The 13711-nt window shown below is 38.0% G+C and overlaps 2 protein-coding genes across 2 annotated transcripts in view; one reads left to right on the top strand and one right to left on the bottom strand.

The window, feature by feature from the left end:
• The window catches only part of LOC140237331 (E3 ubiquitin-protein ligase HECTD3-like), a 48901-nt gene extending 47759 nt beyond the window's left edge, over positions 1–1142 (bottom strand). Inside the window, exon 1 of the mRNA XM_072317268.1 lies at positions 702–1142. Coding sequence (XP_072173369.1) covers positions 702–1118 — 417 coding nt within the window. The 5' untranslated portion in view covers positions 1119–1142. The remainder of the gene's footprint in view (positions 1–701) is intronic.
• A 4541-nt stretch (positions 1143–5683) lies between these two features.
• The window catches only part of LOC140237369 (sterol carrier protein 2-like), a 40244-nt gene continuing 32216 nt past the window's right edge, over positions 5684–13711 (top strand). Inside the window, exons 1-5 of the mRNA XM_072317306.1 lie at positions 5684–5829; positions 7038–7229; positions 9186–9314; positions 10713–10839; positions 13511–13574. Coding sequence (XP_072173407.1) covers positions 5779–5829; positions 7038–7229; positions 9186–9314; positions 10713–10839; positions 13511–13574 — 563 coding nt within the window. The 5' untranslated portion in view covers positions 5684–5778. The remainder of the gene's footprint in view (positions 5830–7037; positions 7230–9185; positions 9315–10712; positions 10840–13510; positions 13575–13711) is intronic.

Genomic DNA, 13711 nt, shown 5'->3' with positions numbered 1-13711 from the left:
TTAGTTCCTGCCAAATTTGTAAACTGTTCAAAATGAGTATCCAAGACTAAGATAGTTGGCCAATTTAACCATAAATACAACCCTACCTAACCCTAACCTAGCTACGTGTACCTTAAGGTCCTTACTTGCTATTGATTAAACGCACGGGTGCACGTGCACTGCGGTGGGGCCGATCTCACGATTGTGCCGTAGAATTCACAAGAATTTGAGCTATCTTACAAACTTAGATAATCTAGCCAGGGACAGCTACAGGGTCTATCTTCAATGATCTAGGTAGGCACTATGTTTACGTTTTGTACATTACATGGTATGTATGGTATCGGATACGGTGGATACACAAGGACGTTGGTCGTAGTCATTACATTAGGCTAGCGCCATGCGCACCACAATGTAGAGATTTGATGAATACAAAAAGTTGGAGTATCAATCAATGCTAAGCTAGGAAACAGCTCCTACACGCAAAGGCGATGACATAGCACATTACTTTTAGCAGTAGCCACTGGCCACTGTGTTTTGGTGGACTGGTATCGAATTGGGTGTGTGTTGGTTGGGCGCGTCGAGAATAATGTAGTCCCACCTATTCATTGTCATGATCTGCCACCGCGTTATCGAATAATTTACAATCTTGACAATTACGACTTGTGTCACTGTTTGTACTAAAATTGTAGTCTTAATGTAGATTGGGGATAAATTTACATTACCTCAAGCTTCAGCCATTGTCCTTGGGTATTGCACATCGACACTCCTGACGCAAGAACTATACTGTCCTTGTAATTTGCCGCCAACAAATTCGCAATGCATTCTGCATGTTTATCTGGTTGGGTGTACACGTTCAAAGTCAACGAGGGAGATGTAGCCTCCTGCGAGTGACGAGGTGGGGGAACGCGAAGCTCAGCGGCGGCAGCGGCGGGGGCAGCCCAGGTTCCAGCAACATGGGACAGAGGTAATCCCTGCTGCTGCTGATCCTGCGATGGTGTTATCGTGTATTCCAACTTACTTGGTACATAACAGAGGGCTTCCGGTAAATGTTTCGCATCCCGGAAGCATTCGACACATTCTTGTAGACATCTTATTCGGGCTAAAGTTGCCCTTGTTGGAGTGTAAACTGGAGAAAACATGATAATTCGACGATACCTCTCCTCCCATAAGTTCGCGTAGGCCTAGTAGTAATTTCGTGACATGACCACCTGTCGTTCATACGTCAAGAGAGGGCGGAGTACCACATGGTCCGGTTAGCTTGATGTCATTGTGCATGAGCAGTCCAGCAAAAAGAGGTCAACACTGAAAAAAAAAAAAAAAAAAAAATGTTGAATCTTTCAATAGAACATTTATTTCCAGATCAATTCGTGTAACAACAGTAACAATTCAGTAATGACAAACTGGAGGTGACAACTCAGTAAGCACAGCTTGAAGTGAGTGCACCTTTAACATTTGAAAACGTAGTTGAATCTGGTTGAAACATAGCTAAAAAGACATTAATATACATTTACAAGACGAAATACAGATACACAAGAGACTAAAGCTAAGGATGCAGGAGGAAAACAGATAGGAAGAAGGAAAAAGGAAAAAGAGAAAGAAAAGAAAAGAGAAGAAAGAAAGAAAGAAAAAAATACATCACATATCTTCAGATTCTCTGTTTGTTTGTTTGTTCGTTCGTTTGTTTGTGTGTTTGTTTGTTTGTTTGTTTGTTCGTTTGTTTGTTTTCGGGAAGGGGTAACATACCTGGTAATGTTGTACACAATAGGCCCTAATAATATGATCAATTCTTGCAGGGAATGAAGACACATCTTCCCGTAATATTACACGCATTACATGTTTTTATGATTAATGCGATGATTATTACAGACCGATATGGACAAAAACTCAAATAGGTCATTTACCTACGGGATGCATAGACTAGTAGGCCTACTGAACAATGCTGACATTGTGGTATCAGGGGAAATTACCGCCTCTTTGAGAGAAATGCATTACAATTTTAGTTTCATAATATTTTATGTGCGATATAATAATAGTCTGGGTGCAAAATCATATTTTGCGCCTAACCGGGTTTTATCGGCCAGCTGATGTTTTTTAATGGTTTTACATTAATTTCGAGGATAGGGTCCTACTAATCGCGAGTCTCGATGCTGTGCAAAATTCTTGCATCCTTGAGGATTTTGAGAGAATCAAGGTGGCTGCCAAAGTCTAAAATTCATACATAATTTATTTCCTTACAAGAAATGGTGGGAAAAAAAATGACGATCCACTTCCCCTATTCCGACTTGCTGAATCTGAATCTAGCCGATTCAGATTCAGAATGTTTTTACCCTTGAAATGTTGAGAATATTGAAAATGGCCACCAAGATAATTCAATTCAATTCAATTCAAAATAATTTTATTTCCCTATAAAGTAATACAAAGTAATGTACATAACGCTTACGTGAGTACATAATATTTAAAGGAATTTTGAATCACAAGTTTCAACAAAACATGAATTCAATAATGATTGGCTTGGACAAAGCAATACAATCTTAACTCTACATGGAAAAGAGGAATTCACAAGCAAAGCATAGCTTATAAAATTTGTGAATTACTCTAGAAGTGAGGGCATCTCAAGATCCGTCAAGGACTTCATGTATAAAATTTTGATATCTTGATGTCAGGCAAAATAATCAGAAAAAAAAAGACTATGACAAGGACAAAAACAAAAGCAGGTACGGAACAGACAGAAAATAAAACTAAAGATAGGCATGACAAAGAAAGGGAGGGAAACAAAACAAGACAATGTCTACATTCAGTTATCTGGAAAGGTTACCAAGGCATGAGGAAGAACTTGAAATTCTATATACAGTCAAACCTGTCTATAGCGGCCACCCGAGGGAGACGGAAAAAGTGGCCGTTATAGACAGGTGGCCGCTAAGGCAGGTTTGACTGTAATATTATTGCAAAGGATGGCCGCTGAGATGTGACTGACAATTGAAAAAAAAAAAAAGAAAGAAAGATGGCTTTCAAAATGGCCGCCAATAATTACAGAAAATTCTCATCACTCAAGTCCGATGAAGTCCGTCACTTTTCATTTATTCTTCTCCATACTACCTCTACTCCAACTCACTGTTGGCCCTATTGCATATCTTCACAACTTATGGCCACTATACCTCTATAATGCATAAGTCTATGCAAAACCACAGGTCCACAACGGGAAATGCCCCATGTTAACATCACTATGTTATTCTTGTCTAAACCCCCCCCCCAATGAAATTTTGGGGGGCAAAAACGAGTTTTTGCCCCCCCCCCCCGTGCCCCCTGTAACAAATAATTAATCAATTATTTAAAGACCAAAATGAACAATAAAGGCACTTTTCTTCTCTAAAAGTTGTCAATTTTATAACTGAAAATGCGATTTTTTTTCCTCACTATGTTCAATTTCCTAGAAATTTGCTTTTAAATGCTATAAACGCGACTTTTGTACTCTGTTTTTACAAAAAGTCCTTACCGTGGGAGGGGGTATCCCCCTCCCACACCCTCGCCGAGGATCTCACACCGTCACATAATGTGCCACCGTCGAAATTTTTCACACATACTTTTGGTTAGTGAAAAAAAAAAGAAGAAAAAAGTGAAAAAAATAGGGGGAAAAAATCACAACAAGGCCCGTGAATTTGAATGTCCAAAGATTCCGCCCTTACATAAAGTTCCCGTCTAAGCACAGGCGTAGCAAAGGGGGGGGGGGGCGATGGGGGCGGTCGCTCTCCTTAAGATTCTGAATAAGGGATTACACAAGACTTATCACTTACATTCTGAAAAATCAATAGTTCTCTCATGAACAAGGGGAATATCCCCTTTTAATCAACCCTTTCCTCTCTCAGTTCCCCGATCATTTTTTTTTTGGATCATTTCCCAAATATTCCATCAAATATGCGTATACGAGACATCCCAATTTCAACTTTAAAAAGGCAAAAACTCCCTCGTACGGGGGGGGGGGGGGGGCTTCCTTGACACCCCCCCGTCCCGCAGCCCCCCCCCCCCCCACACACACACTGAAAAAACGTTCCGCGGCCCCTGTGGAAACATGCTATGTGTGTGTGTGTGTGTGTGTGTGTGTGTGTGTGTGTGTGTGTGTGTGTTAAGTAATTCGTGGGTTCACAATCATGTTGGCCAATGTAAAATGTTTTGTTTTTGTGAATGTGAATTTTGTGGCATTGAACGAAATTCGAATAAAGAATATACATTAGGGCCTAATTATAAAAAGAAATATTTGTCAAAAATATATTATCAATATTAGAACAAAACTCCAGAAATGGGCATGAATCATAGTTTATTTAAGAACACACAAATAATGTTTGGGCTACCTGCCGTTTGTTAAGTGATTATAATTCTGAGAGATATCATTTCAGACATTAATAAATGTTTTTTTTTTTTTTTTGGTTAAAACAAAAAGATTTATGATTGGAGATTTATGATTGTAGAAGCCATTTTGGATACCATTTTTGTTGATTTGACAAATTCGCTCAACTGAACTATTGTAAATGAAATGCTAATCATTCAGGTTCCATATATGACTCGAATCACTTTCAAGGAAAAGATTTTTGCAGCAGCTATCTTGAGGATCTCAAAACATTAGGCAAGGATACATCATCCAGATTTAGGTTCAGCTTCCTCGAAAAAGGGTTAAGAATAATCATAATTTTGTTCTAGTTTTCAACATTTACAAATATGAAGGAATTTCAAATATTGGCACCACTTAGCCCACCAATTTCACGGGTGATCAGAGTCGTCGGTCATCTTGAGTATCTCAAAATATTTAAGGATGAAAGAGCTAGCTGCGTCATCCAGATTGCTTTAAATTTTCACCAATTAGGCCTATAAGGAAATATGGGAATTTCGGTTTATGACAGTTTTTGACAGCATTGAGCTTTTAACCGTTTTTGTGAGATATTGAGAAAACACATATGAAATGTTTGAAAGAATAGGCCTACAATTCTGAGAGAAACACAAATTTTAAAATGGCTGCTATCCAAAAACAGAGTAAAAGAAAGTGGTCCTGTAAGGTGGGCCCCTACCTTTCATTAGGATCCCTTTATTTTGAATATCTCAGACATTTTGAAACCAGTTTTCTTCAAATAAACTTTGAATCCATCTTAGAGTTACGTGTTCTTTCATATTTCATATAGGGTTTCTCGATAATATCTAAAAAAGTTGGAAACCTGAAGCCCCAACTCAACCCTATTACCCCACTGTCCCTTTAATTTTTAGAGCTATTTTTCATCCAAACATGCCAAACATCGTTTAATAACATCACAACATGCAAGGACGACGCGCCGCGGTCCTCAACTCCATTTTCTATTTAACAAAAAAATGAATAGATATGTCACCGTATATGTACCCTCCATTACTGCCTCAAGAAAATCAAACAAACATTAATTATGGGAAGATTAAGATGAAGGGCAATAGAAATATCTGTAAATAAATTGTATTATAATGTGAATAGCACCAGTCTGCAAGAATCTTCAGTCTATTGAAGGAGGCAGACTTAATCAGAAGAAGAAGAAGAAGAAGAAGAAGAAGAAGAACCGGAACGCAACTATCGATGTATACCTATCGTGGGTTCGCTAGCCCTGTGGCCTAGGCTTCGGCGATCGCTAGCGTTACCGACCGGTCGCGGTCATTTGTCTGCAGCCACCCTTCCAACCAGGACGTTTTGCAGGTGCTCCGCCCGCCGGTTACCCTCCATATTTTAGTGCACCACAAATCCGTGCCTTTTCTCCTTCATTTATCAGCTTATACTACAGACTCAGCTCTACAATGGCGTCTGATCGTCAGCGAGTTTTTGTTGTCGGTGTTGGTATGACCAAGGTGAAAACTCATCTTTGCATGTAGGCCTAGACTAGATTGGTTTTCTCCGTTTCTAGACGCGAGCAACCACTCCACTACTCACTAGTCCAACCTGTTCAATTATGTGTTGGTAAAATGTTTTTACTCTATTAAGGGTTCTGTGCTGTGTAGCTACAAACATACAGCGTAATTTGCCGGAGTTCCTTACATAATACTTGATACTTTGCCCTGGATTCCACTCTAATACAAGTCCACCTTCATATACATTTGGATTGAGTGAATGCAGCAATATTGGTAAAACACATCAGTGAAAGTTTGAGGAAAATTGGGCAATCATTACTAGTTTTGAGTGCTCTGTGTGGTGTGGTTGTGTATGGCCCTGGGGGTGTGAGGGTGTGGGTGTGTGTGTGTGAAAGGAAAGGACCAAAATGCGTGAGTCTCACGCTCAATGCGTGAGAGTTGGCAGCCCTGTGTTTGGTTTTTTAATAAATTGACATTCATTCATTCATTCAATCTGTTCAAAAGTAATGAATTTTTAAAGCATCTGGGATCTGCACAGTTGCTCCTGGATGAGATTACTACAGCATAGTGAGATGCGTACAACAGGAAATATAAAGAGAATTATAAAAAAAAATTTTCCCCGAAAAAAGTGCACATTTCCTCGTCTTGAAACTGACTTATTGTTAAGGGTAATATAATTCAACCTGCTTTCTTTAAGAGGCAAGTCAAGCGTTCTTTTATTATGCAAGAAAAGTGAAAATATGTTGAATTGTCTTTATATTTTCTTTACATAGTTGTACACATGTGATATCACAAGCTGTTAGTAAACTTTAGTCTTCTCATCCAGCAGTGACTGAGCAGAGACTTCAAAAATTCATAACTTTTGAACGGATTGTCTGATTTTCCTCAAACTCTCAGTGATGTGTTCTACTAATATTGCGGCATTCACTCAATCCACATGTCTATAAAGGTGGACTTGTCCTTTAAATATGCAAGGCAAATCTAATAGGTCTCTAATTTACTTGAAGTATGGACATTGTCACAATTGTTTATTTTATGATGGCTATAGACTACCTAGCATTCAAGAGTTTTGCTGCTCCATGTGCTAAAATCCAGCCTGAATATTTCGTCTGTTGAGAATGAGAAGGGCGTTAAGTTGTCTCGAACACTATGGGTTTAGCGGCAACTTAACGCCCTTATTCTCAACCGACGATTTTATTGTTAAACAGTTCTTCAAGCCAGGCAAGGCAGATGGAGACTACTACGAGCTAGCCACACAGGCTGGGAATGCAGCGCTGAAAGATGCTGGGCTCTCCTTTGGTGCAGTGGAACAGGCTGTGTGTGGCTACGTGTATGGAGACACCACCTCTGGCCAGAGAGCAATCTACGAGCTGGGTATGACTGGTATACCCATCTACAATGTGAGTGATTTATAGTACTTTTCCTTGAGTGACCATTTCAAAACTGATGCGCTTTTCTGCCCTTTGTACATTAAAGTGAAAAGTTTACCACTAGGTTTCACTTTTGGTCATCTTTCTGATAATGAATATGGGCATGTATGAATGGCCTTTACTGAACTCTTTACATAGCTATTTTTTTTTTTTTTTTTTTTTTTTTACAATTACTGCAGGACAGTTATTCATGCTAAGGTGAGAGAATCCTTCTTCCTTTTTAATATGCTGTAGTCCCTTTGATTCAGGTCGCACTAGATGTCACATTTGTTGGATGTGTGATCGTTCAAAAATCTTTGAAAATCATTTTTCAGATTGACATTGAGTAGTATTGTGATGTGATGACAGTATTATGGCAATTGTGTGAACAAATAAAAAAACAAAAACATATATATAACATGTTTATCCTCTAAGTGACAGGGTTTATGACTGGGTCCTAGAATTAAATTACTTGTAGTTGGATGTAATGAAATTGTGGGAATAGCTTCATTACAGTGCCACTACAAAAAAAAAAAAAAAAATGTACACTTGCAGTCAGTCAGAACTTAAGTTTTGCAGGTTATTGTCCCCGCCGAACGAGTTCGAGCAGGGGACTATGAAACGGGCTCCGTACGTGTGTGTGTCTGTGCGTCCGTCCGTCCGTCCGTGTGTGCGTCCGTGTGTGATCAAATGTTAAATTTGCTACTTCTCTGTCATTAATGAGCCAATTTTGATTCTGTTTGCTTTATATGATAGCACTACATGGGAGCTTTGAAACTTCTACACAGAATTTCAGTTGTGACCTTTGACCTTGACCTTTGACCTATATTGTACGTTTTGCTACAAAATGCTACTCCTTCGCCATTTCTAACCCGATTTCGATTCCGTTTGCTTTATGTGATGGCACTAGGTGAGGGCTTCAAAACTTCTACACAGAATTTTGACCTTTGACTTCTTTGACCTTTGACCTTGATTTTTGACCTATATTGTACATTTTGCTACAAAATGCTACTCCTTCGCCATTTCTAACCCGATTTCGATTCCGTTTGCTTTATGTGATGGCACTAGGTGAGGGCTTCAAAACTTCTACACAGAATTTTGACCTTTGACTTCTTTGACCTTTGACCTTGATTTTTGACCTATATTGTACATTTTGCTACAAAATGCTACTCCTTCGCCATTTCTAACCCGATTTCGATTCCGTTTGCTTTATGTGATGGCACTAGGTGAGGGCTTCAAAACTTCTACACAGAATTTTGACCTTTGACTTCTTTGACCTTTGACCTTGATTTTTGACCTGTATTGTACATTGGCTACAAAATGCTACTCCTTCGCCATTTCTAACCCGATTTCGATTCCGTTTGCTTTATGTGATGGCACTAGGTGAGTGCTTCAAAACTTTTACACAGAATTTTGACCTTTGACTTCTTTGACCTTGATTTTGTACCTATATTGCACATTTTGCTACAAAATGCTACTTCCGGCGGGGACATATATTACGCACAGCGTAATTTCTACTTTTCCTTGTTCTGAGTGGCATCTACAGCTGACATTTCTGTAAATTTGGAAGGCTAAATAGAGAAAAGCTGCATTCTAACATCATTCAAGAGATATCCCACTGTCATTACATTGGTAAGAAGAATGTCAGGTGTATGTTCATAATATTCAAAAGATCTGCTTCAATACATCATTTTATATTATGAAAAAAAAAAAAATCAATCTAAATCAACTGATGTGCAACTACTGTATTCATTCCCAAACTAATTCTGCTGTAATGAATACTTCACTGAAAGATAAAGCATGAGATTTTTAGGCTTATATAAAAACCCGATAGTTCAAATTTACTTATATGTGGCAGTGCCTGAACTCCACAATGCAGACAAAATAGATGAAATAAAGAGTTCCGGGTATGTATCAAAATCAAATTGCCCTTTTCTATTGTCATAGGTGAATAATGCCTGTGCTACTGGATCTACAGCACTCTTCCTAGCCAAGCAGCTGATAGAAGGTGGAAGAGCCAACTGTGTGCTTGCCCTTGGCTTTGAAAAGATGCAGCGAGGATCTCTCTCATCCACTGTAAGCAAATGCCTCTCGTATACTGTAAAACCACAAATTTTTGTGTTCATGAAACTTTTGCAAATTTTACAAGGAGCCAAGATTCGCAAAATGTGCACAAAAGCTCTTATCTTCACAATGCATTGAATCCCAGTAGCAATTCTGGTAAATTTCATGCCACGAAAAAGACCATGGGCTCCAATTACTCCCCATAGTTTGATGCTGCGAATATTTGTGGTTTTTACAGTAATATTCATGTGTTTTTATGTTTTATTGCAAATTCAAAATGCTGTTGTTGTTTTTTTGTCGTCGTAAGAGTTTAGTCAATTAGTTTTTATTTTCATTGATGGAATGGTTTTGTTTTATTGCATATCTTCAAATATAATCCTCTCCCATCAAAGTGTATTATTGCAGAACCATTGTTTAGTATGTTATATCATTATTTCATTCAGTTGATATATTGACTGCAAAGCATTTTCAACAATGTGTAATTTGGCATATTGTATCATGAGGCAACTAAAATGTTATGCATTGCATTTCCAACTTTCATGCATCAGTGATGCTATAATCACAATAGCAGTTGATTTAGAAGCATTGTTGTACTTCCTGTGCACACAATATACACTGTAAGTAATGTGTTTTGCTGATGACAGATCTCTGGATAATTGATATGATAGTTATGCTTGCAATGGGATTCTCATTATTAACATTTCTTTCATGTGTGAAAGTGCCTTGCATGAATGCCTCCCAATTTAAAATTGTTACCATTAGAAATCAAAGGAATATGCACCATAATAGGTGAACTGCCTGTAAATGAAGCTCGTGGAGAATGTGGAATGATATATAAAGTAAAAAGAATATACATTTTCTCCAGTAATTGTCTTCAAAACACAAATCTTTAACAGTGAAATCATTATATTGGTTCTGATGAATTTTTTATTTGAGCTATTACATTGTACCTGTAGGTACCCAGCCAATATAAATGAATACTGTAAATGCGTATCCATTACTGGCCCCAAGAAATCTGGAAATATACAACAGACCCCATAGATTTTTTAAACAAGTTTGTGTCTTCCTGATATTGTCATTTGTTGCTGAAACTCTCTTCCCAATCACATACCACGTACACTCGCATACACACACAGACATACACACATACATACAAATCATGACATGCACACAGAAGTATTCCTCCAGTCATAGAGAGTTAAAGTTTTTAAGTTTATCACGTAATCATATCAACAGATTGCACAGTCTTGTTCTAGGTACAACCTTCACTCCTCTTACACTGCACCATTGTTTGTTTGTTTATTCTATATAATATACAAGTGTATTCCTTTCTTTTGACAGGGGGAGAGGGGAAGGGTTTCATAAAGCGTGGTGTAACAGTATGATTATTTCATCATTTCTTGTGAACAGTTTACGGATCGCTCCAACCCCATGGAGAAATTTGTTGAAGTGATGGCGGAGACCCACGAGATCACAGCATCCCCAATGACAGCCCAGATGTTTGGGAATGCAGGGAGGGAGCACATGGAGAAATATGGTATGACCATACTCTCCCAAGCATGATGTGACATATTTCCTGTCTTATTCTCTATCAGTCTCGCTCTCTCCCCCTGTGTCTCTGCATGTGTGTTTGTCTGTTCATCTCCCTCCCCTTTCTCTTGGTGATGGAGTGAAAAAACAACAACAAAAAACTAGATTGATACACATTTTCCCTAAACTTGTTTGCTTGATTGTGATTTGGGTTCGTAAGCATTAGATAAACTATGAAATAGGATGCTAAATAGAGGACTTTATTGGCAAGGTTTGCAAAAGAAAACACAAAATATGTTATGTGCTGCAAAATTAACTTGGAAGTACTGGAACAATAGGGATATTTGGTTGGGTCAATGTAACTTGACCCCTCTTCCCCTCTCTGTTCTTATCATCTCTTTTGCAAATTGCAGGAATTTACTTCCAATTTCTTCTAAAATGAAACAGAACTCAACAAAAAAGGGGATTTATTTTGGCTATACAGTGTCAAAAGGGGCTTATCCATACTTCCTATAATGCACTTTGCTCAGGAAACCATTGCTCTTCCTGTATGGGATGCCATCATGTCAAAGGTGAAGGATTAGCCCATCACTTTGACTAGAACACAACTGCAACTGGCTTGACTTTTTGAAGAAAAAAAAAAATGGAGGAAATGTGATGTTGAGAACATAAGATGTGATCAGACCCACACCATGAGGACACACTGTTACAGTATTAAGTTTAACACCTTGCAGTCAATAGACCAACATGTTCCTTTTTTACCCCTCATCTTTACCTGTCATTGCAGTGATTGCATGGCATGCCAGTAAAATGTACTTATCATGATGTAAGTTTAGCGCTTAGATAATATGCATAAAGGGTCATGGCTGTTTGGCATGACTGTGTCCAAATGTCCTAGTATATTGCGATTTTATCTTAGTTGCCTCCATACCAGTGCATTGATTCCAATCCTCTTGCCCAGACTTTTTAATTAACCTATCATGTCTCTATGTTTGTCTGTTTGTTAGTTTGTTGTAAACTTGTATTTGCAAAATGTGTAAACCAATACATATTGCACAGATGAAACTCGTCACACTTAATGCATATACCACTGAAGGTTCAAACTACTGCTAGCTTGGCACTGAATAGCAGGCTTGAAAACTCTTTGATTTCACCTTATTCCTGCTTCTTACCAGCTGTAAATTTACTTATGACAAGTCTTTTACCAAGGCATTTAATCCGCTCTGCTACTGTTCATCCTGGAGTGAATACACGTAATACGTTTGCGGAAAATAAAGCAGTCAAAGTGCAAAACAGAGTGCAGGGTATTAATGGGTCATGACATCTTTGTTATGTTTCTAAATGGCACAACATTATAGATTGGCAGGCAAGCTTAATAGACTGTACATGAGTGAGAAAAAATGTTGTTCTTATATGCAATTGTTCTGTAATCATTTTATCATGCTCTGTTGACTTTATTACCTACATGCTTGTACTTAAAGGGTCAAGTATCACGTGCCTACATATCTAGTGCACTCGAAGTGGGCAAAGTGCATGTACAGATGGATAAGGTGTACTGAAATATATACCGTATCAAAGATATCCAAGATAACTACATGTTTACAATCCAGTGGATGGGTTTCAAAGATTGTTATTGTAGGGTGATCATCACCAAGTAGCATACAAAGTATACATGTATAATTGAAACATAGGCTGTTGTTATGCTTTGTCTTTAAACCTCTTTTATTTGTTTCTCTTACTGAATTAAATGCTGACCATAGACTGCCGCTGGAAGATTTATGCTTCCACTTCTCCTCAACCCTTAATATCTCTGCAAGATAAGAGCAAGCTGTAGCAAAAGTAAAACAATCCATACAATAGCTTTCAAAATAGAGCCAAGAAAGGGCAGTGTGGATGAAAACAGACAACAGACAAAAGTTGCCTGACCTCAATCAGGCCAAATAGACACACCACGTTTATTATAGGAGCTACAGTCTGTACCTAGTTTTGTTAATTAGGAATACATGTACATGTAAGTACCAGGTGACACAAGCTGGTATTCTGATGTACACATGCCTGTGATTCTAATCTTCTTCTTTTTTTTTTTTTTTTAAATGACTGCATGTCTCCATGGACATTCTTATCTTTAGACAATTCATATCATTTGGAAGACTCCAACGTGAACATATAAAATGTAAACGTCTTGAAATTTTATTTCTTGTGTTCTAAACAGACATTTCTGTAGCATCCTCATTCTCTGTCCCTCCGATGCATGATACATTTTCTAGTTACTTTTGATATGTTCTTACAAGGCATGTGATGTAATTTGATCCAGACACTAACCCTTAGAACCATGTTTTAGTAGCAGGAATTCAAGTGTCTGGTAAATTTTTATCAGATTCACAGCCTTATTCATTTTAGTGCCAAACTATAAAGATTCAGATTTCCATTAATATATTCAAATATTTCATGACAGAGCCACCAAAGAACTTATAGTCTTGGATACAAGGCATATGTTATTCTATCTTAATTTCAAGTTGATATGCAATCTTCCTTCCCCAGTTTAGACATATAATAGAGAGACATGTAACCTTTTTTGTAAAAAACAAACAAACAAAAACACTGAAATCACTACAACCTGTCTTTGACTTGTGTGAACATTTTTCTTGTTTTCTTGATTTCTTTTTCTCATTGACTAGGAACCAAGCCAGAGCACTTTGCCAAGATTGCGTACAAGAATCACAAGCACTCAACCAACAACCCGTAAGTTGATTCTCCTCAAACAGCGATGACCATATACAAGATGTGCATCAGATAGCCCTAAGCAATTTAAAGTGTACTTGTATGATTCAGCCTAAAGAAAAAGATTAAAAGAAATCAATATTCGTTTAGTATTTAAC

This window comes from Diadema setosum, chromosome 13 (genome assembly GCF_964275005.1).
Source record: "Diadema setosum chromosome 13, eeDiaSeto1, whole genome shotgun sequence".
Lineage (NCBI taxonomy): Eukaryota > Metazoa > Echinodermata > Echinoidea > Diadematoida > Diadematidae > Diadema > Diadema setosum.
This window is presented reverse-complemented; position numbering and strand designations above follow the sequence as displayed.